At 38.4% G+C, this 27,603-nt stretch overlaps 2 protein-coding genes across 2 annotated transcripts; both read right to left on the bottom strand.

Moving 5' to 3' along the window:
* Positions 1–10,870: 10,870 nt before the first annotated feature.
* On the bottom strand, positions 10,871–12,133 carry LOC149223906 (uncharacterized). Its single transcript, XM_089388035.1, has one exon. It carries the CDS (start codon positions 12,131–12,133, stop codon positions 10,871–10,873), a length of 1,263 nt encoding a protein of 420 aa, XP_089244161.1.
* Positions 12,134–12,711: 578 nt separating this feature from the next.
* LOC149223907 (uncharacterized) lies at positions 12,712–13,089 on the bottom strand. The gene has a single exon (XM_089388036.1). The coding sequence runs from the start codon at positions 13,087–13,089 to the stop codon at positions 12,712–12,714; it is 378 nt and encodes a 125-aa protein (XP_089244162.1).
* Between the last annotated feature and the right edge of the window lie 14,514 nt (positions 13,090–27,603).

Below are 27,603 nucleotides of genomic sequence, written 5' to 3' on the forward strand. Positions count from 1 at the left end.
TTATCAATCATGTTGCCAATCTCAGCCCTAGTTACCAATCCAGTTGCAGATTTATTTGCTCTGATGAGAGAAGGATCTCTAGGCCATTTTTGAGTTTTGGATTTCCCCCTTGAGAGATGGACACATAATTCTGCTATATCAGAAAGTGGAAGTTGAGATACATCTCCTTTTACCATCATATTCAAAAGATCTATCCATTCATCTCTAATGGCTTTTAGTAAAAGGGCTTTCAAGGTCTCCTCATCCAAGTTACTCATTTTTGCTCTTTTCAGATTATATTGAAATCTTTCAAGTAATTCCTCCAAGTTTTCATCTTCTTTTTGCATCATTTTGAATACCTCATCCTTGTGATTGGTGGGCATACAATAGTCCAGGTACCTATCCAAAAATGCCTGTTTCATATCATTCCAAGACCTAATGGATTGAGTGAGTAATCCCATGAACCATTTCAAGGCTGCTCCTTTCAATGTTGAAGGAAACAGTTTGAGTTTTTGAGAGTCATCCAGATAATCATAGGTTCGACACACTACCTCAAACTCAAATAGAAATGTTTCAGGGTCCTCATTCCTAAACCCATGAAAGTTTGGGAGGACAAATGGTGAGATGTTTTTCATTGTGGCTTGAGAGTCCTCATCAACTATAGGAAACCTGAATGAGTTATCCCCATCCCTATTTCCCCCGATGTTACCTCTACATCCTCCATTGTTTCCTCCTCCTCCTCTACCTCTACCTCTACCAAATCCAGTTGCTCCTTCCTCTGTCATGGTAGTTTCCCTGGAGACTTCAGAGTCTTCGGGTTCTTCTACTAAAGGTGTATGAGGAGGAATTTCTCCCTCCTCTTCTTCAGATGATTCTACTTCTTCAATTACAATTTGTCTCTCTGTAGAAGAAAGGAAAGGATCTCCTTCTAATTCAGATTCGATGGAAGGTATGGGAGAGTCGACTCCTGCCTCTTGAATTCCAGGAATCCTAGGGCTAGGAGTGTAAGTTGGAGATGATGGAGGTGTCTCTTGTCTATTCCTTGAAGTAGATGGACTTGTAAAAATCGAACTCTTGGCTCTAGCTAAAAACCTTCCCCTAGAATCTCTTGCTCTATGCATGTCATTTTTTTATTTTTTCTTCAAGTCGGGCTAATAATTCCCTTTCTGATCTTCCAGGTCACTCTAGGTGCAAGAAGAGAGCATACTCAAGAAACTATTAAACCAATAACTTTCTCTTTTATGATCGTCCAGATCACTCTAGGTGCAAGAGGAGAGCATACTTTGAGAGGTTATCAATTTCCCTTCCTTGAAATTTTCTTGTTTTTTTTTTAGAAATTGGCTACCTAATTTCACTTCCTCGGCAACGGCGCCAAAATGTTTGGTCAATTTAGTGATGTCTAAATTGCAACTTTTAAATGTCAACCCGGGGCTCGTAAGCTGATGAAGTGAGGTGTACTATATGTACTTAGATAACCATTTTCTTAATATTTTGTCGTTTTTAGCTTTTTAAGTTTGTTTTCGAATGTATCTTTCCTACTGTGATTTGATGGAAGTAATAAAGCAAGTGAAATGTGGATGATTGTGGTGATCTCTAAATGATTTCTTCAAAACTTGAAAAGTATTCTACAGGAAAGCTTGAACAACAACTGCAATAAAATCAAAGCTTAAAATCAAATAAAGGACTGATGGCATCGGCCCAGTATCTCTGCTGCTGATGAAAATGAAAATGAAATCTATATTAACTCAATTAAAAGCAAGAAAAACTACTTTACACTACTTTACACTATTTTAACTCTTCATTTAAATCTAATCAATGTGAAATTTAAGTGAGACAAATCACACTATTTTAACCTTTTATTAATCATGTGAGAACAATTATGAACTGGTCAGTAATGTGAGTCTTAAAGCAAAATAAACCAAGCTGCACTAAGTGATATTTTGGCTCTAATAAAGTTAGTTGATTATAGAAAAAGGACCATCAATAAATGAACAACTTGATAACTACTGAGCAAAAAGTAAAGTGCAAGTTAAAGAAATGATACTAATGAAAATCAAACTGTAGAAAAATAAAGGTCAGCAACCTAGACAAGATGATCACACATGCCACTAGTTATGAAAAGAAAAGAAAGAAAACTGTCCCGGGCTTGCCTAAGAAACCTGCATAACACACTGATCAGTCATGAACAAAAGTGCAGAAATGTAAATCAACAGAATTCAAAGTTTATGTACAGCTAATATACATGTTGAAAAGAAATAAAAACGCAGCAATTAAAAGACATCTGTACAGCTATTATACATGAAACAAGAAAGAGAAATGCAGGAAATTAAAGATTACTATACAGGGCTTCAGCAAACAGGGGCCCTCTGCCTACTTCAGCCGGTTCAAGGAGCAATTATACGCTTAAGTGTAAAACAGTCTTCTCATGTATTGACAGCAAATGTAAAAGTACAGTGGGGAGCTCAAAATTACAAAGCGATTACAATAACGACTAACTATCCAGCGTTCAAAGACGCTTTATTTATAACAGAGGAAAGCAAACTAACTTAATGAAAACTAAGCTATTCAAGCAGCTGTGTAAAAACACGTAATCTTACTGCGTCCTCGGATTTAGGCAACGATCGTTGTGGGCATTCAATCTGCTGTTGGATTCATGTTTCCCACTGTCTTCGTGGCTGAGGAATATGCCACCTGTTCTTCACGTGCTCCAAAACAGAACACGCAGAGCCGTGCCACCGCCAATGACTTCTGTTGACCGTATTTGCCTCCTCGTTGACCACGGGTTTTTATGACCGGTTTGGGTGAGCTGGAAGGACACACACCATGTCCTTGGTTCCACGAACTTGCCCATGTGGCTCTTCTTCCTGGAGGAAACCTGGAACATATCATTTAATAAAACAACTGAGAAATCCAGGGTTGGCTGCGGAAACCGGGATCAGCTGCGGAAACCCTGTGTGAGCTGCGGAAACGCAGTACTTTGAACCAAAATTCTAAACCAACAACAGTCATTAGCATAATTAGCAAACCATGTAAAAATTCCTAAAATACAATGATTTGAGCAATTTGATGGAGGGAATGAGTGTCAAAAGAAGGAAATGAATAGGAAAAGGAGGCTGAGAGGATGTGTAAAGAAGTGCATGTTTGAGGCTCAACACCAAGCTGTCACCCCAATTTTGTGGACCTTTCAATATTCTTGAGAGGATTGGGCCAATAGCTTATCAACTTGCATTACCTCCGATAGTAAAATCCCATGATGTTTTCCATGTGTCATTGCTTAAGAAGTATGTTAATGATGTTGATCAAGTAATTGATTGGTCTATATTGTAGGTGGAGCCAGATGGAGAATTCCAATCAGAACCTCAATGCATATTGCAGAGAAACATGTTCATTCTCTGTAACTGAGCAGTTGAGCAGGTTAAAGTGAAATGGAAGCACTTTGGGCCTGATGAAGCTACGTCAGATATGGCAGATCAAATGCAGGCTATGTATCCTTCATTTTTTACCGGTTGAGGAAAAGTAGATTTGGTATGATGTTTGGTATATGTTTTGGTGTGGTGTTTAAGTATATGTACATATGTATATGGGCGTAAATACCGCCATGAGCTATGTTATAAAGACCTAATAAGCGGTATGGGTGTCATGTCATTATCATTGTCATGCTGTTATGTTGTCATGCTAGTTTGCTTCTCAGGAGGGTGATCATTGTAAACACTACATCGAGCTATGTTATAAAGCTCCATGGGTAATATGTTTGCTTTTCAGCAGTTTTACTGAGGTATGGGGGGGGGGGGGTTCTGTAAAAGCTTGGTGAAAATTTCATGTAATAAAATTTAATAAATGAAAAATAATAACCATAGATTATGGGACACTTATTCCATGCTGAATGTTGGGCACAACATCCTAGTGTGGGTGTTCATTGGTTTATGGCTAAGGCATTTGGAAAGGAAAAGTGGCAAAAAACTTGGAGTCGGAGGCATAGTATTGAGGAGAAAATTCCCCAGATGCACCCATGCCTTGCTGTGGGAGTGACTAGAGCCTCCCAGATGCACCCTTTTACATATCAAGGGAGAGTCTAGAGGTTTAATGATCTAAAAATTTAGTGGGACCCAAGGATTGGTCATGAGGATGATTGTGAAGGCTTCTACGAGTACTGTAGGTATAGAAGGTATGTGTTGTGGGTTTCCATCGATTCTACTTCCTTAATGTCACCTAGGAGGTTGAATCCCATTATAGTGGCCTCTCATCGCATATTTACCCCAGTTGGTTGGTTACTTGGGTAGATGTGGGATGAGGGTGTCATAATGTGTAGTACTTCAAAGCTTCATCAATCAACTATAGCAGAAGCATAATATAGTACAATAAAATTCTATCAAATACTCATCCCCTTGTCCTCATGTCAACAAGGTCAACACACTCTCTCCATATATAGGAAGAGCTATAATCCTCAAGCAACAATATCAAGCACCATAGCCAACATTAACATGCATCAATAACATATGTGTAAAATTATTCACATGTGATCCATGCATCATTAATAAAAAAAGGACATAATGGCAACAACATATGTATTTTTAGAGGTAACAATAGTAACAACCATATATTGGAAATGATATGTACTTATCATAAGCCATCATGTAACAAGAAATGCTCACGAAACCATAATGCTAACAATGAGCTATTAGAAGCATAACAGATACTCCCCCTAAACCAATAATGAAATGATGAAAGCATATAGGAATCTCCCACTGAATCTATGACACTGCTTTTCCTTCACTAAGGGGTATACACAACTGTCTAGCTCAAAAACCGCATGTATGTGAGAAAGTATTTCATACCATCAATGTACATAAAGTAAACTGAAGAAGTTTAGAACCAAAAATCCCCCTGAACATGACATTCCTATTAGAACAATTAACAAAGTGAAGAGGCATGAATCATTCCTAATTTCTATCTAATATATTCAAAGGAATCATGTGGAAATGGCTTGTTAAATAAGTTTGCAACTTGTTCCTTTGAAGGAACATATTCAAGCTTGACCTTTTGTTCAAGCACCTGCTCTCTTAGAAAATGGTATTTAATTGGAATGTGCTTGGTTTTTGAGTGCATGACAATATTTTTAGAGATACTTATGGCACTAGTGTTGTCATAGAGAATACGTACAGGTTGAGGACAAGTGACTTGAATTTCTTGCAATGTTTATATCATCCATAGAAGTTGAGTAGAGAAATATGCAACAACAACATATTTTTCCTCAGCAGTAGATAAAGCGATAAAACTTTGTTTCTTATTAAACCAAGAAACTAAGCGCTGTCCCAATTAAAATACTCCTCCGCTAGTAATTTTGCGGTCATCAACATTACCTGTTGAGTCTGCATCTGTGTAAGCATGAAGTGAAAAGTATGCATTTTTGGGATACCATAGACTAAAACCATATGTGGCTTGCAGATATTTGAATATCCTCTTAACTGGTTGTAGACAAGTTTCCTTAGGATTTTCTTTAAATTGTCCAACTATTCCAACTACATGCATAATGTCTAGTCTTGTACCTGTAATATAGATCAAGTTTCCAATCATAGATTTGTATTCCGGTTGATCAACTGAAGGAGAATCATAATTTTGACTAAGATTGCATCTTGTTACCATTGGTGTGCACACATTCTTGCAGTATTCCATTCCATATTTCTTCACAATTTGTTTGAGATACTTGGTTTGCGAAAGAAATATACCATCTTTAGTTTGTTGGACTTATAGACCATGAAAGTATGTTAGTTCACCAAGTAGAGACATTTCAAATTATTGTTGCATAACTGAAGCAAATCGTTGACTCATAGATTCTACTTTGCTTCCAGATATGATGTAATCTACATAAATTACTACTATCAAAAGTTTTTCCTCATTAAATTTGATATACAAATTTCTATATGCAGATCCCGTTTCGAATCCTTGTTGCTGAAGATACTTGTCAAGACGATAGTAATGTGCATGAGGAGCTTGTTTGAACCTAGACAATGCCTTCTTAAGTTTTCAAACAAGTTTTTTATCATTTCCAATAATGAATCCTTCAAGTTGTTCAATAAAAAATTCTTCTTCTAGATCCCCATTTAAAAAGGCATATTTAACATCCATTTGATATACCTTAAAGTTATGAAAGATGGAAAGTGCAAGAAACATTCTTATGGCTTCAAGTCTAGCTACAGGTGCAAATGTTTCTTCAAAATATATCCCTTCCTGTTGAGCATAACCTTTGTATACAAGTCTTGATTTGTTTTGAATTATTTCTCCATTTTCATTTAGTTTGTTCTTGAACACCCACTTTGTCCCAAATACATTTTTATCATGAGGCCTTGGTACTAGATCCCATGTATGGTTCTTTTCTATTTTATCAAGTTCTTCATGCATTGCCTTAACCCAACATTCATCTTTTCTTGCTTGATTTACATTTTGAGGTTCAATTGTGGATAGTAAGTCTAAGTGACTAGAAGTCTTGACAAAAGTTCTCCTAGTTTGTATTCCTCCCTCCTTTTCATCTAGAATTTGAGATTCAGGATGATTTTTTTGAACATACCTTGATGTTGTCTTTTCTGATATATCTGCATTATCATTTCCTTCTTCTAATGCTTCTCTTTCTTCTTCCTTACAACTTTTTGGATTGAAGTAGGGAGAGGTTCATCATATGCTTTTGCTTCCCTTTTTGTACCTGTGGAAGCTTCATCAATCACAACATATATGCATTCAACAATATTTTGAAGCCTTTTATTGTAAAGTTTATATGATTTTCTTCTAGAATAGTATCCAGGGAAGATTCCCTCATCAATTCTAGCTTCAAACTCCAATTCTATCATCTTTGTTATTTATGAAACATTTTCTTCCAAAAATTCTATAGTGTTTGATAGTTGCAGGCTTACCAAACTAGGGTTCATATGGACTTTTATCATTGTTTACTAAAACATGATATTTGCTAAGCATATCCACAATTGTATCTACTGCTTCTCCCCAGAAGGTGTGAGGTGTTCCTAACATCAAGCATAGCACATGCCATTTCCCGAACTGTCATGTTCATTCTTTCTTCCACTCCATTTTTTTTGAGAAGTTTTAGCTATGAAAAATGTCTTTCGATGCCATGTTGTTCACAAAAATTGAAAAATTCCTATGCTATAAACTCTCCTCTATCATATATAAGAAATTTTCTTTTAGATCTAATTAATTTTATACTAAAGCTTTGAATACTTTAAACTTATCAAATCCCTCATATTTATACTTTAGTAAACCAATCCAACACATTCTTGTAAACTCATCAATGAATAATATAGAGTATTGTTCACTACAAGGAGACTTCTTTCTCACAGGACCACATAAATAAGCATGAACAAGTTCAAGGGGTTTACTTGAGCTACCTTCTTTAGATTTAAACTAAACTCTGCATTGCTTACCAAATTGACATGATTTGCAAATGCTATTATTAGGTAGAGAAATATCGGGCAAGTAACGAACTACTCCCATCCTACTTGATTTATATAATTGAGAAAAGCTGAGGTTCCCTAAAATTTTGTGCCAAAGCCATCTTTCTTCTGATTTGATAAAAAAACAATGCTCTTTGTCACTGTCTAGGACATAGACATTACCTAAGGTTCTCATTCCCTTGATTATGATCTTACCTATATCCATATCTCTTACCACACAACTATTTGATATGAAAAAAAATTCATGCCCATCATCGCACATTTTTTTTTTTTTTTTTACAGGAACGGTTATGGAGATTTATATTAATCTTGGGCAGAATGCCAAAATCTGATTACATTGTATGCTACTTTGACTTGATGGAATTCTTCGCTAAGAATATAGCTGAGACTTACAAAATTCTTCCTTGGATAGACCTCTGCTAAGTTGTTTTCAGATATTTTCCCCCACTTGAAAATACAAACGAAGATTTAGTAATAGGCAGTAGAACATGGCAGCAGTCTAATTATGGAATGGGTTCCCATGTTTCTTCTTCCTCTTTCAACTTAGTCCCTGCAGAGAATTGGGCAGCTTTATTAGCTTCAGTGTCCGCCTTTTTATTGTGAATTCTCAGCACATGGTAGTACTTCAAATCCTGAAAGTTGCTTTCCAAGCCTTTGATCCTGGTGATCAGCCTTGCTAGATTGGGGTCCGGAATTGGATTGCTGGAAACCATTGCATTTATAATGACTTGAGAGTTGCCTATGACAGTTGCTTCATTAATGCCCAGTTCTTTAAGGGTATTGAGTCCTTGGTGGAGGGCTAAGGCCTTTTCTTGGATGCTGGTAGTGTACCCAAGACCCCAGGCGTAGGAATGAATTTTTACCTCGGTTTGATTTAGAACAACACCTCTTGCACCAGCTTTTCCCGGATTTCCCTTTGCTGCTCTGTCAAAGAAAAGAGAGTGCCTTGCTTGCGATTTAAGCCACTCTTGGAAGTCATTCTTGGACTTTCTTATTTTCCATTCTTTGATAGTGGGGGATTTTTTGATTGCTGGATGAAATTGAAGTTCTAGCATTGATCCCCATGCTATGTCCTGCTATCTGAGATTGAAGTCGTCTTTTAGATTGATCAAGCACTCCTTTATGTGACATTTAATTTTGGTTTCTAGGAATTTGTGACTCTGTTTTGCATTTCTGAAAATTCTTTTATTACGCTCTAACCATAACTGCCAACAAATAATTTTTGGGAGGATAGCCCATGATGCTTTGATAATCAGATTTTTAGGTGGAGGTCCTGGAAATCTGTTTGCCCATTCAGAGAAGAGATCAGATGTGGAGCGAGGAACAGTGAAATTAGGATCCAGATCGTGGGTAAAGTAGGCCCATATCTGCCTGGAGAAGCTGTAATCTAACATAAGATGGACTGCTGTCTCGGCGTTGTCATTGCACAGAGGACAGATGGAAGGGCCGTGGAAGCCTTTTTTTGCAGGTTATCATAAGTTAGAATTTTTCCATGATAGTAAACCCAGGCGAAGAAGTCGACCTTGGGCCAAGAGGGCAGTTGCCGCCTTTCCAAGGAGCTGGATTCGTGGGGACATGAGGACGCTCGATAAGTTTGGCATACCCCTGTGCAACTGTGTATCCGCTGCCTTTTGGCCCCCAGCCCATCTTATCTCTCTTCCGCAAGTGAGTTGGTGCCAGACCGTGCAAGGCGTCAAGGAGCGTGGTCCTCTCTAAGATCAGATTGTCCAGCACCTGTAGATGCTTCCAGCCTGCCCAATTCGCATCATTCCAGCATGAAATATCCCATAAGGTTTGCATGCCTTCGCTGTCCATCCAACAGCGCAACAAATTTGTGGATCTCTCGTTTCAATAGGCTCCTTGTTCATTATTCTGTCCGACCGTATATTAATGTTTTTCCCATTGCTTGGTATCCAGTAGGAGTGGGCGGAGATTAGAGTTGCTGCTCTGTCATATATTTTGAGAAATGTCGAATTTGGCCGGCGTATCACATTGTCTAAGCATCTGGTTCTTGGGCCTCTGAAATATTTTTTCCAGAGCGCCTTTTGGGCCTAGCCAGGGTTGGGGGCGATGATCCTCCAAACAATTTTTGCAGCCATTGCCACGTTCTGCTGACGAAGATTCTTGAAATTTAGACCACCTTCCCACAGTGGCTTGGAGATGATATCCCAGCTGACAAGAGGGAACTTTTTTTCATTTTGTTTCCCCCCCTTCCAAAAGAACCTCCTTATGTATTCCTCCATTTTGCTTAGGATGGATGAGGGAGCGAGAAGTCCTGAGAATTGGAATAGAGGCAAGCTGTTGAGAACAGATTTTATTAAGAATGTTTTGCCTGCAGCATTCAGCCAGGAATAGCCGCAGGCTTGAATCTTTGCCTTGAACTTTTCTAACTGAGGGTGCCAATCTTTGCTAGAAGGTCTCTTATGAGATAATGGAAGGCCCAGGTATTTAAAGGAAGACCAGGTGGAGGAGGCTTCAAAGCCCAAACATCTGGAGATGGTAGATAACAGCCTAGGCAAAGTGTTCCAACTGTAAATGTGGCATTTGCTCTTGTTAACAACACTGCCTGAGGCTTCACTAAACTCATTCAGAATTTCTTTGAACGTTGTGGCAGAGGGAATAGAGGCGGGACCTAGCAACAGAGTGTCATCCGCAAACAGAGCATGGTTAATATTTTTGGTCCCTCTTGCAATGCGCAAACCATTAATTTCTTGTTCATGCATCTTTTTATCAAGCAGGAAGCTGAGGGCTGAGGCCTGAATGACAAAGAGCAGGGGGGATAGAGGGCACCCCTGCTTGAGTCCTCTCGAGGCTTTAAAGAAGTCTGTGGCTCTTCCATTGACAAGAGGAGCTATCCATGGCTTTGAGATGCATGCCCGGATCCAATTGATGAAGCTTGCTCCAAAACCAAATTTGCACATAAAATTTACATGAAAGCTATGATTGACACGATCAAAAGCATTTTCTAAATCAAGTTTGATCACCATACCTTGCTCTTTTCGCTGTAGAATCGAATGTATTGCCTCCTGAACCAGTAGAAAGTTGTCCACAATCTGCCTTCCATGAATGAAGCCTCCTTGGTTCTCTGGAATTATTTTGGGGAGGATAAACTTTAATATGTTTGCAATTACTTTGGTGATCAGTTTGTACCCTGTATTACATAGAGAGATCGGCCGAAATCAGGTGAAGTTGTTGGCGCCTTTTTCCTTGGGTATGAGTGCTAAAAACGCAGAATTAGTGCTGCCTCCGATTTTCTGTGTATTTTGGGATTTTTGAACCATTTTGAGTAGATCTTTTTCAATGATCGACCAACAAGCTTGGAGGAATCTAGCAGAGAAACCATCCGGTCCAGGGGCCTTGTCCGGGTCCATATCGAAGAGAGCCTTTTTCACCTCATCTTTTGTGACTTTGGCCTCCAGAAATTCGTTTCTTCACTGAGATATTACAAAGGGAATATTTTCTAACAGCTCCGGGTAGTGGCTTGGGTCCTTGTCTTCACTATATAATTTTTGGAAGTGTTTAAACGCTGCCCTCTTTATGTGATCAAAATCCTTATGGATATCTCCCTCTTCTTTAATCTTTGATATAATGTTGAAGCATTTCCTTTCCTGGGCTTGTTTATGAAAATAAGCAGTGTTCCTATCCCCTACTTTAAGCCAAAGGTTTCGAGATTTCACTCTCCAATACTCTTCTTCAACTAAACAGGCTTTGTGGTATTGTTGTTGAAGCTGAGTTTCTTGTTCTAGAGAATCCTTTGTGGGCACTGCGTTTTCCATATCATTCTGGTGGGCAACAAGAGCTGCTTTAGTGGTTTTCCTTATTATGGCCGGATTGGGCAGCGTTTTGGCCCATCTTTTTAGAGCTCCTTTCACCCTTATGAGTTTTTCCTCCCAAATATAGGACGACGATCCTTTAACTGGTTGGTTCCAGCATTCCTTGACAGTTTGCATGAAATCAGGCTCCTTTACCCAAAGAGGGTTGAATCTAAATGGAATGGGACCTAGATCATGGTGAGCTAAAAGATCTAGCTTTATGGGCTTATGGTCAGAGATGCTGCTGGGAAGAATATGCATTCTGGGCTCTAATCCAAGCAGCAAATAGGAACTTTGAATGATAAATCTATCTAATCTAGCAGCAATGTGTCCAGGGCCCACTCTTTTGTTAGACCAAGAATACTTACTTGAAGAGGGCTTGATGTCCAGCAAATCCCAGTCTTGCACTATGTCTTCCACCCATTCTCTGGCCGGATCTCGCACTATGCTGCCTCCCTTTTTTTCTGATAGGTGAAGGGTAAGGTTGAGATTGCCAGCAATTATTATGTTTTCCAGATCTGTCGAATCTACTTGAAGTCTTATAGAGTCCCAACATTCTTTTTTTTCCCTAATGTTAACTAGAGAGTAAACATTGAAAAGGCAGAACTTTTCCTTGGTATCCAGGTTCTGCAATTTCAGCATCAACCAATGGGTGTTCCTAGCCTCGAATAAAACTATAAATTTGTTTGCATTCCAAAGAGTACCTATCCCACCTGAGGCACCCCGGGTGGAGACTGCTCTTGCTTCACTTTTGCTCCAGATATTCTTGCTTGTTTGACGGAAGACATTGTCCTCCAGCTTTGTCTCCTGGACTAGAAGTAGGTATGGGGTTTCTGTCCTGATTAGACTTCTGATAGCTTCTTCTTTCATTTTTCTCCCCATCCCTCGTCAGTTCCAGGAGATGACCTTCATTATTTATGCTTCTGGTGGGCTCCCTTGGAGCATTGGGGCGGGTTTTTCAATATCTTCGGCTTTGATGCTAGCATTTTCTCCAAGGTTGGTTGACTGCCCTGGAGTTTTTCTTTGTAAGTCTCCTGCTCCCTTTTTTCCCTATCGGTTTTCCGGCCTCTTGCTGATCTTCTTACCGGGGTGTGGGACTCTCCTATTTCTCCTTCCTCTTTTGATTCCTCCATTTCCTACTCTTCTTCTTCATCTTCTATAGTCGTACCTTTCGGATCTTCAGCACCTGTTCCTTTGAGAGAAATTGAGATTGAGGGAGTACCTTTGCTTGTGGGTTGAGCTTCGGTCTCCTGTGCTGCTTCTGTCTTCTTTTGAGTCTCGCCTTCTTGTGTGCTCTCTGGTTGTGTGCTCAGGGGATCAAACTTGTTTTCAGAGATGGGATTGGAGATGATCTGCTGAGTAGTGGTTTGCTGGGTTCCTTTGCCATTGGGGCCTACTTGCTTCTGGTTCTTGGAATAATTTTTGTTTCGCTTGACTTGATTCCATCCATCCTCTTTTCCCTACTCAGTCTCTTTATTAGATGGGCATCCTCTGGTGAAGTGACTGTAAACATGACATTTCCGACATTTGAGGGGTAATTGCTCGTAGTCCAATTTCTGCATGTGTGTCCAGTTTCCGACCTTTATTGTGATGGCCTCTGGTAGTCCCACCTCCAAATCTACTTCTACACATATCCTGGCACAATCGTATTGATCCTTGTTATTCGCACGGTCTATGAATTTTCCCAGGGCATTTCCAATGTGTTTCAGCGAATCCCAGTTCCAGCAGTGCACTGGGAGGTTTGGGAGTCTGACCCACACCGGGACTGCTTTGGGCACGTCTACTGCTGGATCGAAGTCCGGGGTCCATTTGTTCAGATAAAGACCCTGGGTACCCATGAAGATCAGGTCTTTATCTTCTTTAGAGGTGAACTCGAAGAGGAAATAACCTCTCCCCAGAAAGTAAGAGACGACACTTTCTTTGATTAGGGGAACCCAGTTTCTGTTAACCCAGCTTTTTGTGGTTTTTGGAGACGGCCATAGCCTAGTGAACTAGCTGATGAGAGCCCTTTCAGCCAGAGTCAAAGCAACCTGGATTGGGGTTTCTAGAGGGAGGGAGATCACCGGTATATCGTCCAACCTCTTGACAAACTTCGCTGCTTCAGAGTTTTTCTTCTTTGGCAGTCCTGATAGAAGCCTATTAAATGCTTCAGAAGGAGAGGACGGCGAGGGAGGCGGATGAGGCACATGGGTTCCCATCCCCTCCATGGTCATAAGATCTAAGAATACCTCTGAAACACTGCTGGTCGGTCCATGCAGACAGGCCGCAACAGGCAGGAGGCTTACCAGCGGGTCGCAGGCCGGGCCAACAGAGGGTGGGCTCACTAATCAAGCGGGGATGCGGATCGGATGGAGGCCAAGGGAAGCAGACTAAATGAACCTATTGAATAATAAATATCACCCATCATCGCACATTTGACTAACACTTAACACATTATATCTTAACCCATCAACAAATAATACATTCCCAACCTTGACCTTTTTCTTTAAAATCACAGATCATTTCCCTTTAATAGAAACATGTGAGTTATTACCAAAAGTCACATTATTTTCTTTCTTAATTTCATTAAAAGAAAAAAACTTGTCTCCATAACTTGTCATATGCTTTGAACATATGATGTCAATGTACCATAGGTTTTGTTGATCTCCTACATACACTGTTACACCACAATTTTTAGAATCACTAATTCTCTTTTTCCATACCTTGGGTGGTATTGTTGATAAGGTGACTTCATCCCGCTTCTGCATTTAGTTTTTTCATGACCAAATTTATTGCAAATAGAACATTCAATTTCATTCTGAAGAGGTGAGAAAACATTATAAGAAGATTTATTTGTCCTAATTGCATTCTGTTGTTTTCTTGCTTCTCTAGTCATAATTGTTTTATAAGCAACACAATGAACTGCTTTATGACCAAAATTGTGACAAGTGAAGCATTGACCATTGAAGTAAGAATAATTGGGAGTATAATACCTTATTGAGTAGCTTGACTTTTGTTCATGGCAAGGTTGTTTTGAATGGGAAGGATTTGATCCTTCATTATTTTGCTGAGTTCTAAAATTTTGATGACTGCTTCCTTTTATCACATTGATGTAGCTTCATGTACCTCTTTCTGAATATTTCATAGGTTTTGATGTTTCACCCTTTGGGTTGTATCCAAGAACTGTCTTGATTAGAGGAGAGAATTGCACTTTAATTATTTCTTCTAAAGTCTCAGATCCTTTAGAAAATATAAGATTTAGAGCCTTTATTTTCTCAAGTTCTTTTCTTAGACCCACAATTTCAAGTTCTAGGTTTTCAAAGTGCCTTTATTTTTCTAGAACGTGTTTATTAAAATATTCTTAAGCCAATTTAGATTCTTCTAGACAATTTTTTAGTTGAGTTATTTCTTCAACAAGAGTGTTTTCTTTATACATATTGATTTTTTTTCTTGTTTAAAACCCTGAGTCTATCAATTTCTTCTTGGGAATCCATTAAAAAAACCATCAGATTCATCTACACATTGTTCTTCAAATGCCATACGTAACATATAATCTTGATCTGATTCATCATTCTCATTATTGGAAGAATATTCACTATCTTCATGAGTATAAAAGATTTTCTTACTGTCAAAAACTCTTTTAACATTCCTCTTTGGAACATTCTTCCCTTTCTCATGATTTTGTTTATAAGGACATTTAGCAGCATAGTGACCTACTCTTCCACAAGAAAAATATTTAAAAGGAAGCTTACCTTTGAACCTGTTATCACTCAGGTTGTTCCCCAAAGTTGTAAGAAAGGGAATACGGCTGAGGTAACCACAAACCAATCTTTTAGATACAGAATCTAGCCAATCTGTATCTAGAGAGGGCTCTCTCTTTATGATTTAGCTTTGTTTTGAAAAGTGTTAGGCTAGTTATGAAGTTTGAGGGTTTTGTTTTGAGTTTGGATGGTGAGATTCAATAGTATAGTGAGGAAAACTGAATAGTTTAGTCCATTGGGCATGATGGAGTTAAAGAAGGATGGCTTTCTGGATTTGGTTTATTAATAGAGGTAACATCACAGAGCAAGGTAGACAAACACGGAAAAAAATGGAAGCTAGAAATCAGATGGAATGGATTCAAATGGGTGAAGGGCAGTTAAGAATCCTTCACCATATTGAGAGAGGGAAAGTGGATGATTACTATTAAGGAGCAGTTAAGAATTCCTTACCAAATACTCAATATGAGAGAATCAGGTAACAAGAGAAATTAAGAATTTACTACTAAACTAATTCTGAAGAAAACACAGAGAATAATAAAGACTGAAAGAAGAGTGTAGTTTAAGAAAATTCTGAAATAATCCTTTTCTTTACTATTCAGATTATGAAACATAGATGATATAGAAAACAAGAAAACTGTAAAAACACGAGATATAGGGGACTTATTATTCCGGATTTTGATTTGAGAATTCTGTGACAAGTCTTTTGCATCAATTCCTCATCCAGTAGGCCAGACAAAAAATGATTCCAACAGTTTTTTTTTTCCAAAGTTTCAGTATTACAGAGAAATATGGAAATTCTCACCAACCCCAAATACTTCGTTTGGGGGGGTATTTATACAAAATATCTTACAAAATATCTGATGGAGAAAATATCTTAGTGATGACTAATCCCTTTTTTTACAAAAGATAGAGACGAACAGTCTTGGAAATAGAGAAAAGATTAATTGATGCTGCGCTGGTTGTTCCGTCTTTGGATGTGCTGGAGGTAGGTTCTGCGAGTCGGTTTACAACTGTCTTCCACTGATACTCTGTGTTGGCTCTTCCGTCTTTGTCAGATATTCTTCAATCCTATTTCAGTACACTTTGACCCATTTGAACCATCGTTCATCTCTGTTTATTTTATCATGGAAAAATAGCCCGAAATCTGCGTTTTACCCAAGAGAATTTACAAGATCCCCAACATGTCTTCCCACCATTGTTGCTCTGGAAATTTGTGTCTCTGAAGTTTCCTCAGGGTTTCATCAGCTTCTGATATATCTAAAAAAATTAGGCTGGAACTCAAAGAGATGTTTTACCTCATGTTCAATATAAAACAAGTTCTCCAAATTATCATAGAGACTTTGGCCTGTGGGGAGTGCTTTTACTCCTGAAGCACTTTTTGATGAAATAATTTGATCAACAATGTATGTGTTCAACTTATGTACATAATCTTCATGTTTCATAAGCCAGTCATTATTTCCTAAAAGGCTTGGTAGCCGTTTATTCTACAAAAATGTAAACCTTCCCATGAAAGTATTAATTTCCACTTGCATATCTTGGCATCTTCTTTCCAAATTCTGCATTAGAGTTCTCTTGGTTAGAACTCTTTTGATATCCAAAATGGTGCCTATCCTATCTGGGACGCTGAGTTGTTCCAGTTGTTCCTTATTTCTATTATTTAGAAAATGTATGAGTCGGTTAGCTTGATCAGGCATTTGTCCTAATAAAGCTCTTGATTTTTGAATTTCTTCATGTGCTGCATTCACTAAATCAATCTGTTCATAAATAGCTTGAATAGATGGCCAAACATTACTTAGGGATTGATTAATGTTGGTCCAAAGATTCCTTTGATTTCTGCTAGAGGTTTATCCAGAGAGAGATCCTTTTCTAATGCTCTCACTTTGTTCTCTAATGTTTTAACCTCTCTGATTTTCTCTGCAACATTCATCTTAGATTTGTCATAACTCTTTTCTACTCTTGCCAATTTTTCCTTTACTTCTTTCAGCTCTGACACCTAGAGTCTCATTTCTTCCATGGCTTTTATTAATTCTTCTGTGCTCATAGTAGTACTGCTGCCTGGTGCTACTCCCGCTAATGATGTACCTGTAATTCCCTCTGCTGTAGCTGCTGGGACATTTGGGGTCAATGCTGATCCAATGGTTGATGGGACTGCAGTTGTGACTATGGGGATTACCTCAGGTGGCTGGGAGGTCGACTCTCCCTGCTTCTCTTTTAATGATTTTTCAAGTGCTTGCTCTGTATCAGTTAATATTTCATTGAGTTTCATGATCAGGTCCATCATGTCCTCTTCTGATTTCTGTTGTACAACTTCTGCAGTCTGTGGATGCATGGAAAGAGGCATTTTCAGCTGTTTTATAAGGGCAGCAATGTCCTCTTCTTTTTTCTTCATTAATTCCTTTATTCCATTAGCATCCTTGGGATCATGACCCAGCTCAATGATGATCTCTTCTAAAGATGTGATCCTGTTATCCTTGGCTAGAGAAGAGGATTTCTCTAAATGTAACTGAGCTGTTGTATTGTCTAAGGAATTTTGCAGTTTGTGGGCCAACATTGCTTTATCAGCTAGTGTGGAGTAGACCATCTCTCTAGTCTGCTTATGAAGCTCAATCTGGTCCATAGGATGAATGTCTTTGGCTAGGACCTCCAGATTTGTCCTGATGTAATCAGCTGCTGACTGTGGTTGTTGCACCTTGGGCTTAAAGTAACTCATGATCATTTTTCCCTCTTTAATGTCATAGGCTGACATTAATCTTTGTTGGTTTGTGGGGGCCATCTTAAGATACTGGTTGTAAATTTGAAGCCTTAGTGGTTCGTTCTTGGGCTTTATCTCTTTGAATGTCCTTTTGATGTCTGAGGCCTGTTTTCTTTGTTGCCTTGGGGATGAAACTTCTACACTGTGTTGCCTTTCTAGCTCTCGCCTATGTGAGCTAGTTGATGTATCCACCACTTGGGAAGTCTGCTGGTTGACTACCCTCTCACCCCTTAGACTGTCTGTCATTTCTTCAATAATTTTCTCTTCTGACAGAGGATTCAATCTTTGTCTCTTTAGACCTGGTTGTTCTGCAGGCCCACTGATAGGTGTGGGGTCTTCCCTGTCTCTCTTCTTGCTTCTTTCCTCATTTAGAGGAGTCTGTAATGCAGGAATTTCTGCTGCTTTAGCTTGGTCTGGAGGAATTTCCCCCTGACACTGTTCTTTTGACATTGCTGGTTGGTTTGTCGTTATAGGATGCTCTGTGGTATCTACCTCTTTTCCCTTTGAAGTCCCTATGGCTGATGTGCTGGTTTTCTATGCAGGCCGTTGAGAAGTTCCAACAGAGGATGTACCAACTTCTGATTGTTTAGGAAACTTGAAAGATACCTATCCAAAAGAGTCCAGGTCAAGGGTTTTTTCAAGATTTTTCATAGACTTTTCCATCTTTTCTTACTCACTAATTTCTTCTATTAATGCCCCTTCTACCCATTCTTCCTGATTTGCATACTGTTCATTTTTTGGGATATTATGATGTATATAAACTGACAGCTTGTTCTTACCCTTCTGTTACTTATGAAACTATTTGGATCATATGGCACCCACCAAAAAATTTTCTTCAATTTAAGGTGATCTTGTAATATCTTTTCAGTGTCTTTCCATGCCTCCCTAGAATGGATGATATAAGGGCTTAGCTGGTTTTTGATTCTCAGCTGAGCCTTTTTCTTTACATTACAAAAGTGGGTTAGGTCTGCATTGATGATCTGCCTGAAATATTCTAATGCAAATAACCTCATGGGCACATATCTAGGCAACTTGAAAGGGCATAGTTCACAGCCATATATTCTGATTTCTGTGTGATTCTGGTAGAGGTACCAGTCACCTATCCTGTACTATTTAGAAAGCTACAAAATCCTCTTCATGTCACCAGAGATTCTAGGAGGGGGAGCTCCTATCAACAGAGTGGATGCTGAATGCACAAATAAGTCAATAAACTCATCATAGGTATAAGGGCCCTCAAAGGTATTATGGAAGACTGAGGTCCAGAAGATCACAAATCTTTTATTTCCCTTTGAGTCCAGCTTCCTAATGGGCAAAGAAAAGCTGTTTGGATGATAATGTAACAGAAGGTGGTATATGAAAGATGTGTACTTGAATACTCCTTCTCTATCCAGGTTTAGGAATTGATTATGGATTTTGTCGGCAATGAAAGTGGCATAGTCATATTTGATAGCAAGAGGCTGTCCTGAGGTAAATATTGACAATAGAACTAGGGTTATCTCATCGACATATTCACTGGTATTAAATCCCAAGATCAGAGATATCATGTCCACAATGAGTCTTCCAGTTTCTGTGAACCAGGAATGCAAATAGGGAGGTGGGCCTTGGGGCTGGCAGTCTGGTTTCATGAACATATGAGCAATACAGGTTATCTCTGAGCTGGACAATTGAGAAGCTTTTTCAAGTAGATACCCCATGGAAAGACGAGCCAGGGGCTCAGTAGAATGGAAATGTATCATCTCATTAATAGATTCAATAGTTATAGAAAAAAGAACAGTTTGGGATGAAGACATTACTACTCGGTGGACAGGGTCATAGTTGGCACAACACTGATGAATAATATCTGGGAAAACACGGACTGAAGGGAGGAAATACATGGGAAGGTTGGATTCCCATATTCCAAAAATATCAGTGTTGTTTAGATGACTATCCCTGACTTGGCAGAAGGCCCGGAGATGGTTCATGTCACCAGATAACTCTTGTATTTGGAAATCTTTGTCAGCCAGGGGCAAATAATTTAAGTCTTTATGGGGAGCATTGATGGGTGCAACATTCAGAGCTGCGGGGGCTTCCATGTTTGGTTCTTGTGTATTCAAACTGGAATTTGGGCTTTCTATGGAGAATTGGACTATACATCAGGTTTAGTAGTCTTTTATGGACTAAACAGATTGTTTTCAACTCAAATTTGGTTTTCTCAGGTAAAAATTTTCAGTGGAAAAGTGAGATTGCAGGTTTGCAGGGCAAAAACGGATAAATACCTGGATTACGGAAGTAAACTGTGTATTTGCAGGTCGAAGGGCGAACTACAGATCACGAAACTGAAGTTTCTTGGCCGGGTGACGGGTTAACTTCTCGGACAGTCGACTGGATGTATTTTTCATGGAGCACAGTTTGCAGAAAATCGGGGCGAAAATGACATTTTATCATTTATTTAACAAAAATTGACTTGGCGGGTAATTTTTGGCATTTATTTAGCGGACAACGTCGGCATGATGGCACACCTTGTTGTGTAGCGGAGGGTGGTAAGTGGTTTCACCCTGCACTGCTTATGGGCTAGAGTGGTTTCGGATGAGAGAGCCGCGAAAACCGCGGGCGGTTGACACGCATCCATGGTACATGTGCGATACCACCAATCTCCCAGGCATTAATGTTCGGTGGATTGAGGGCTAGCGATACGATCCATAGCTGTCGGATGCAAGGGTCAAGATCAGGTTATGGGCGCTACATGAAGATGATGGGTGGTTAATGCATGGGGGCCCAATATAATATTTAATGGTTTTTTGGGTGCATTTCTATTGTTTCGGGGGGGGGGGGGTTATTAATTAACGTGGGGTTAATTAATTCCTCATGTGCGTGGGGAATGGTCATTACAAGGTTTCAAATAAACCTTACATTCCATTTAAAACAACGATATATGGCTATAGTTTAGCTGGGGGCGGTAATAATATAGTTTTGGGGTTTTTCATATATTAATAAAATTCGGGAAAGGGGAATAAATATAGGGAGTTATACAATAATGTTAATAGTTAATATGAGAAATGATATGAAAATAAGTGCTAAGTTATAAAGTTTAAAAAACTTAGGCTTAAGGAAAAAAAGTTTATGTGTGAGTGTGTACAATTTCCTAAGTAAAAAGGACTTTACTTAGGCCTTTTATGAAATGAGATGGAGTGATTTGGTGATATTAAGCAGATCTCAATATCTTTGGGGGAAATTAGTAAATGATTGGGGAAATGATGGAGGGGAGTTAGTCATGCCTTGCTTGAGCTGCATTCAAACATCTGCCATGGTACTTGTGATAACAGTAAGATGAACATCTTGAGAGACAAAATCAATCACAAATATGCTTCTGCAACAACAAAACTGCCTACCCAGCCTACTGTACCTAACATTTTTTCTTCTTTTCCTTTGGGTGCACTTGGACTAGCAAACCCTCATAAATTTTATTTTCTTTGCATGATAAGCCTATCTAAGTCTGCACTTATTTATTCCAAGGGCTCAGTTTAAAGAGTTGAGCTCTTTTGCTTCTCTACCTATCTATTTATCTGCCAATTTTAAACAGTTTGGACAGATTTTTATTCTGTATCTCTAAAACAGGAAATTGAAACATGAACTGGCCAAGATTAAGCTGTTTGGCCATTCATCAAGTGTGGTAACAAGTTCAAAAGCTGTACTTGATGCTTTACTTACAGAAAATGAAATAGTAGTGGCATTTGGAATTGCACACTTTCTTGGTCTATTCTGTTTGGGGTTCATTTCTTTCACTTTTTTGACCATCTTATTCCTTTTTACCCATTGATTTTTATTTTAGGGTATAACCTCTTTACATTTTTTAAATTTTTGATTTTTTTTTTTGAAAAATATGGAAAACCTTGGCAACCAGAAAAGGTATGAACATATTGCAGAGCTTAAACAAGTCAATCATGAAATATGACACCTATTGGTATAGGAGCATAACATTGGCTCCACTTGGGGATGGATTTTCCTAGTGGAAAGTCAAGAACAACAGGTCAGATGGCATTCTCCATAACTTTGACTGTGCTCTGAAATCTCCTTCTGCTGGAAGTAAAAAACTGTACAAAAGTATCATGTAAAATATACACATTATTCTTGAGCTGATTTAAACAACTGTAGATCTGTTTTGGATTTTCTGCTTAGAATTTTTTGTTCTTATGTTTTCTGCCCCCAAGTCTTCTTTTGTAATCTCTAATAAAATGAAAAGAAGCAAAACAAAAATGGTAAAGTTCCTTCATTGATTTTCAAAATTTTCTGCACATTTCTCCTCATTCTTATTGCTGTAAAGAATAAGCCAATCACTATTTTCAAGCTGTAGAAACTGAACTTCCTTATGTACATGTTAGAGTCAGGATATTATCAACAAACTATATCAAAATAGTGCTTCAACATTCGACCATTAACTGGCCCTTCTTCTGTTTCTGAACCATCCAGGTTCTTCAAAAAAGTAAGTATTGTTCCCCTGTGAAGCCTGGATAATAAAAGGTCTCTTCCATACGAAGTCAAACTTCCCATGTTTTCCTTTGTCTTCTCTCCTGGAATCCCATTTCAAGACTTTGTCCCCTAAGTAAAAATCTTCTACTTTGGTCCTCTTATGAAATACTTTCTTGAGTTTTTCTTGTAAGACTTGGGATCTTTGGTACACCTCTTCTTTGGTCTGCTGTAAGTGGATGGTCTGATTTATTCTTCTTTAAATGTCATTGGGTTCCACTTGAGCTTCTTATAATAATTTCATTACAGGGACTCCTAATGATGAAGGAAATACAACTTCCATCCCATATACTAGCTCATAACCAGGAACTCTTGGTAGTTAATCTGTCTACCCATACTGCATTGGTAAGTTTCTTGTGCCAGTTTTTCTTGTTCTCTTCCAATATTTTCTTAATAATATTGATTAGGATTTTATTGGAGGACTCAACCAGACCATTACCTTGAGGGTAATAGGTTGTGGAATGGCCTAAAGTAATGTGGTATTTGTGACAGAAACTTATAATTTTCTTGGATTTGAAGGCAACAACATTATCAATTATGATCTTTTCAGGGCAGCCAAATCAAGACAATATGTTGGTTTCTAAAAATCCTATAATCACTGTATCATTCGCTTGTCTGGAAGGAATGGCTTCTATCCATTTGGTGAAATATTCTGTGGCAGTAAGGATCCATTTATGTTGGCTAGAAGAGGGAGGATGGATTTCCCCAATGAAGTCCAAACCCCATTGCTGGAAGGGCCTTTCAGTGGAAATTGGTCTAAGGGGTAGAGGTGAAAGTTTCCTCTTGCCTTCAAAATTTTTGCATTTGTGGAAAGTAGTGACAAACTTCTTGACATCGACGAACAAGGTGGGCTAATAAAATCCAGCCCTTAGGATTTTGTCAGCAGTTGACTTCCAATAAAGATGTCCACCACAGTCCCCTGCATGAAACTCTTTGAGAACTTTGTCAGCTTCATCTTTTATCAAACAATTCAATAGAATACCTTTGTGATTTTTCCAAAAAAGAGCACCATCTAAAATACAAAATTTTGAAGCTTTCATTTTTATAAACCTTTTCTTTGTTCTGGATTACCCTGGAGGAGCCTGTAGGTTTAATAATACATGAGTTATATCAATATACCAAGGTGATTCTAAGAAGGCTTGGCTGATTTGTGGAGTCACCATTTCCTGTTCATTATCCAGTTCATTGATATCTAGGGCTTGAAAATTTGTTTCAGTCATGAGTTTAGCCAATCCCTGTCCTTTTATAAGCTTTGTAGGTTTTATTTCAATATCATAATCCAATATATTAGCTATCCATTTACCTCGTTCGCCTTCAATTCCTTCTTGAGTCAGAATATCTTTGACAATAGCACTTGGTACATAATCTATTACATGGGAGTACAATATGTAAAATTTGAAGTCTTTAATAGCTTTCACAAGTGCATAAGCCTTTTTTCCATGATTTGGTATTTTAGCGGTGCATCTCTAAGTGCTTTACTAAAAAAGGCTACGGGTTTCTCACATCCTTGATCATCTTTTTGTAGTAAAACAGCAGCAATGGTGTGTTCTGATGCAAATGAAAACATTATGAAGTCTCTATCAAATTTTGGACTTGTAAGGACTGGTGTTCTAGTCAAAGCCATTTTAATTTCTTCACATTCTTGTTTGGCTTCTAAAGTCCATTTAACCTTGGAATCTTTTTTCAGCATATTGTTCAGCAATTTAATTAATTCAGCCAAATTGGGTATGAATCTTCTTAAAAAGTTGATCTTTCCTAGGAAAGCTTGAAGCTCTTTGATATTTCTAGGGTGGGGTATTTCTAGAATGGCTTCTATTCTATCAGGATCAATTTTGATGCCATATTTGGAGATGATATGGCCTAACAGTTCGCCTTCCTCTAGACCAAACAATGGCTTCTTAGGATTTAATGAAATACCATACTTTCTGCATTTTAAAAACACCTGTGTCAAATGATCTAGATGTTGTTGATCTGATTTAGAAAACACAGTAAGGTAATCTAGATATATGACTAGAAAATCATGAATTTCTTTTGCAAAAGCTATGTCCATTACTCGTTGAAAGGTTGCCCCTGCATTCTTAAGTTCGAATGGCATTTTAACATATTTGAAAGTTCCCCATGGAGTTGTAAAATTAGTCTCTTCCTGGTCATCAGGATGGACTAGAATCTGGTTAAAGCCTGAGAACCCATCCAAAAGTGAAATCCTAGAGGCACCTACTACCCTTTGTAAAATGTGGTCCATCTTAGGTAAGGGGTAGTGGTCTTTCAAGGAAACCTTATTTACATTCCTTAAATCAACACACAATCTGATTTCTCCTGTTTTCTTCCTAGTGGGTACTAAATTAGACACCCACTCTGAAAATATGATAGGAGCAATTATCCTTGCTTCATACATTCATTTGATTTCCTTTTCAATTAAGGGGAGTAGTACAGGGTTAATTCTTATGAGCTTTTGCTTGAATGGTTTTTGATTTTCCATGAGGGGTATTGTATGTTGAATTAAAGATGTGTCATAAGATTTCAGATCTTCATAGCTCCAGGCAAAAACATCTTGGAATTCTTTGATGAGTTCAACATATTTAAGCTTTTGATCAAGGGGCAATGTTTTGGGTAATTTTATCATTTTCAGATTTTCTTCAGTCCCTATGTTACAGTCTTCAATGTCTGCATTTAGAGGTTCCATCTTGGGTTTCTTTGGGATATCATTAGAGTCAAAGAAATCTTCCAAAGGAGTTAATAATTTGGGCAAATGATTGTCTTTTAAATCAATAACTTCATATTCTCCTTCGATAATCTCGTCGATGTCTACTTCTTTAAGATCTTGCAACTTTTTATTGGTAAATTGTGTTGGGTGAAGCATTTGAGTTGCACTTTCTGCTGAAATGTCTGTTTCAAGTTTATCCATTTGATTGAACTCACTAACAGTGTCCATGTCTATATTAGTGCTAGAAAACTCCTCTTCTAGGGTCAAGAAATTGTTAATCTGAATATCATTGTCAAACACTTGCTAGTTCTTTACATTGTCAGGTATGGTTGGCCTGTGTCTGATCTCCACTGTAAATTGATGATTGGGCTCATGTGCTGGAAAATGTTGCCAAGCTATAAGCATGCAAATTATGCTTTCTTGGGATTTTGGCAAGTTGTGTCTCCAAAAATGTATTGAGGATCTCAATTGTTGTTCCTCTGTAAGATCTTAATCTGAGATCATTTGTGAGGAAGTTCCCTTTTATCTGCTGAATTACTAAATCAGAGTCTCCCAAAACCGATACCCTGACTGCCCCTAAACTTTTGATCAATCTAAGTCCTAGCAACAGGGCTTCATATTCAGCCATATTATTGGTGCATCTAAAGTTTAATCTGTAAGCATGCCCTTTAGCATGATCATTTTCTAGATTGTGCACCCAAATCCCTACTCCAACCCCTAATTCATTAACTGATCCACCAAATTCCAAGTACCAGATAATTTCATGTTCATAATTGGTATCAGGGGTTCCAGTAATATGTTTGATAGGAAGATATGTTTCTTTAGTTTCATCTAGTTTCTCTCGAGTGTCTGATATATCATTGTTCTCAGAAATTTCTTGAATTTGGGCACTGAACTTTTCGTTTATGATTTCTTCTTGTTCAAGTGCTAAAACCTTGATATCAGTTGGAGGATCAATCTCAGAATTGTAGAGAATGAAGGAGTCCAACTCAGAGTGCATGGAGTAGATGGAAAAATTCTGGGGTTTCTCCTGGCTGCTTACCACATATTTCATTAAAGTTTCTCGGTACAATTTCTTCGGTTGACCAAATAGTGAAATAGTAGCATAAGACATGTCCAATTGTAAAGACCCTTGGAGCTTTGCACCCCAAGATCTAGACAACAACATGCCATATTTTGGTGGAATATCAAATACCACTACATCCATTAAAATGGTCTTGGCAGGGTATTGGACTAGTGATACACATAAATCTTTGATCAATCCTAGACATCTGACCTGGCTTGAATCAAAAGAGAATAAGTCTTTGTATGGCCTGGTAATATCTAGGTCCAAATTCTCCATTATAGATTTAGGCATTAAGTTATGAGAAGCACCAGAATCAAACATGGCATTATGAAGTATTTTATCATGTATGTTCAGACTTATGTAGAAAGGAGGGACCCCTCCATCTACTGATTTTCCATTTACCTCGGGGCCGAAAATTAATTCAGGTTGGTAGTCAAAGACATTTACTGAATCTTTGTTCTTAGAAATTTGGAGTGATCTATTGATCTGACCTTTGTAGACATCATGTTTAGCCAATTCTATCAATGGAATGACTATCTTTAATTTGCCTATTTTAGTCTCAAGATTGAAAGGTATTTTAGTCTGAGATTTTGTATTTCGGTCAGTGAGATTCTCTTTTTTTGCTGTATTTTTAGTGTTTTTCTCTTTTTCAGGAGTGGTATTATGGGCTGAAGTTGCTTCCAAATCAATTTCTAGAGGTTCTTCCACATTTCCTTTGGGAGGAGTGGAAGTGGAAGGTTGTCTGTTGGATTCTTGATTGTCTGACACATCTTCAACTATTGGATTATTTGGGTTAGGACCTGTTCTAAGAAGAGCTTATACAGGGGGGTTATCGATCGTAGCTTTTTTAGGTTGCTTGGTATTTTTCTGTTTCTTGGCCTCAGGGACATCTATTATTCTACTCCTCAGATTGTTTTGCTTGTGGACTTCGTAAATGGCTGTATCATATCCCTCCCTAAAATCAAATGATTCACCTGGTTGAGTTTGGAATTGTTTGAGAGTATGAGCTTCTTGGTCTTCTTGAGTCAAGAAAATTTGTTGTTCACTATTGAGGACCATTAAGTTAATTTGAGTATCTTTCATTGGTTCACTAGAAGTTGAAATTTCAGCATAACTTTCCTGGAATGGGGGCCTAATGTTTTGGTCAGGCCCAGCCTTTCCAGTATTAGGGTTTTGGTTTTTTCTAAAATTTAGATTTCTTCCAGTGTTGCTTGGTTGACCATCCCAAGGGGATTTTCTCTCAATTGTCTCTACTCTATCACCAAGAATATCCATTCCTTTAACAATGGCATCTAATTTTTGTTCAAATGCAGAAGGTTCTTCTTTGATAGGTATCCTCCTTTCAGCTCTGGCTCGAGCTTGTTTAGAAATCAGGTTGGCCTCAACACTGACAGCTGTACTCTGCATCTCTTCTAAGTTTCGAGGAGCTCTTTCTCTAAGTTGGTATGCCATATCAGAGTTGAATGAATTAGGAAATTTGATCAAGGCCAAATTTTGAGGAGGTCTGAGATTTTGAGGGATAGCATTCTAGACATTATTGAATCTGGTACAGTAATCTTGGACAGTTTCTTGGGGACCTCTTTTCAA

This window comes from Pinus tabuliformis, chromosome Q (genome assembly GCF_031772625.1).
Source record: "Pinus tabuliformis cultivar Carrire ecotype Pingquan chromosome Q, CPIR1, whole genome shotgun sequence".
In the NCBI taxonomy this organism is placed as follows: Eukaryota; Viridiplantae; Streptophyta; class Pinopsida; order Pinales; family Pinaceae; genus Pinus; species Pinus tabuliformis.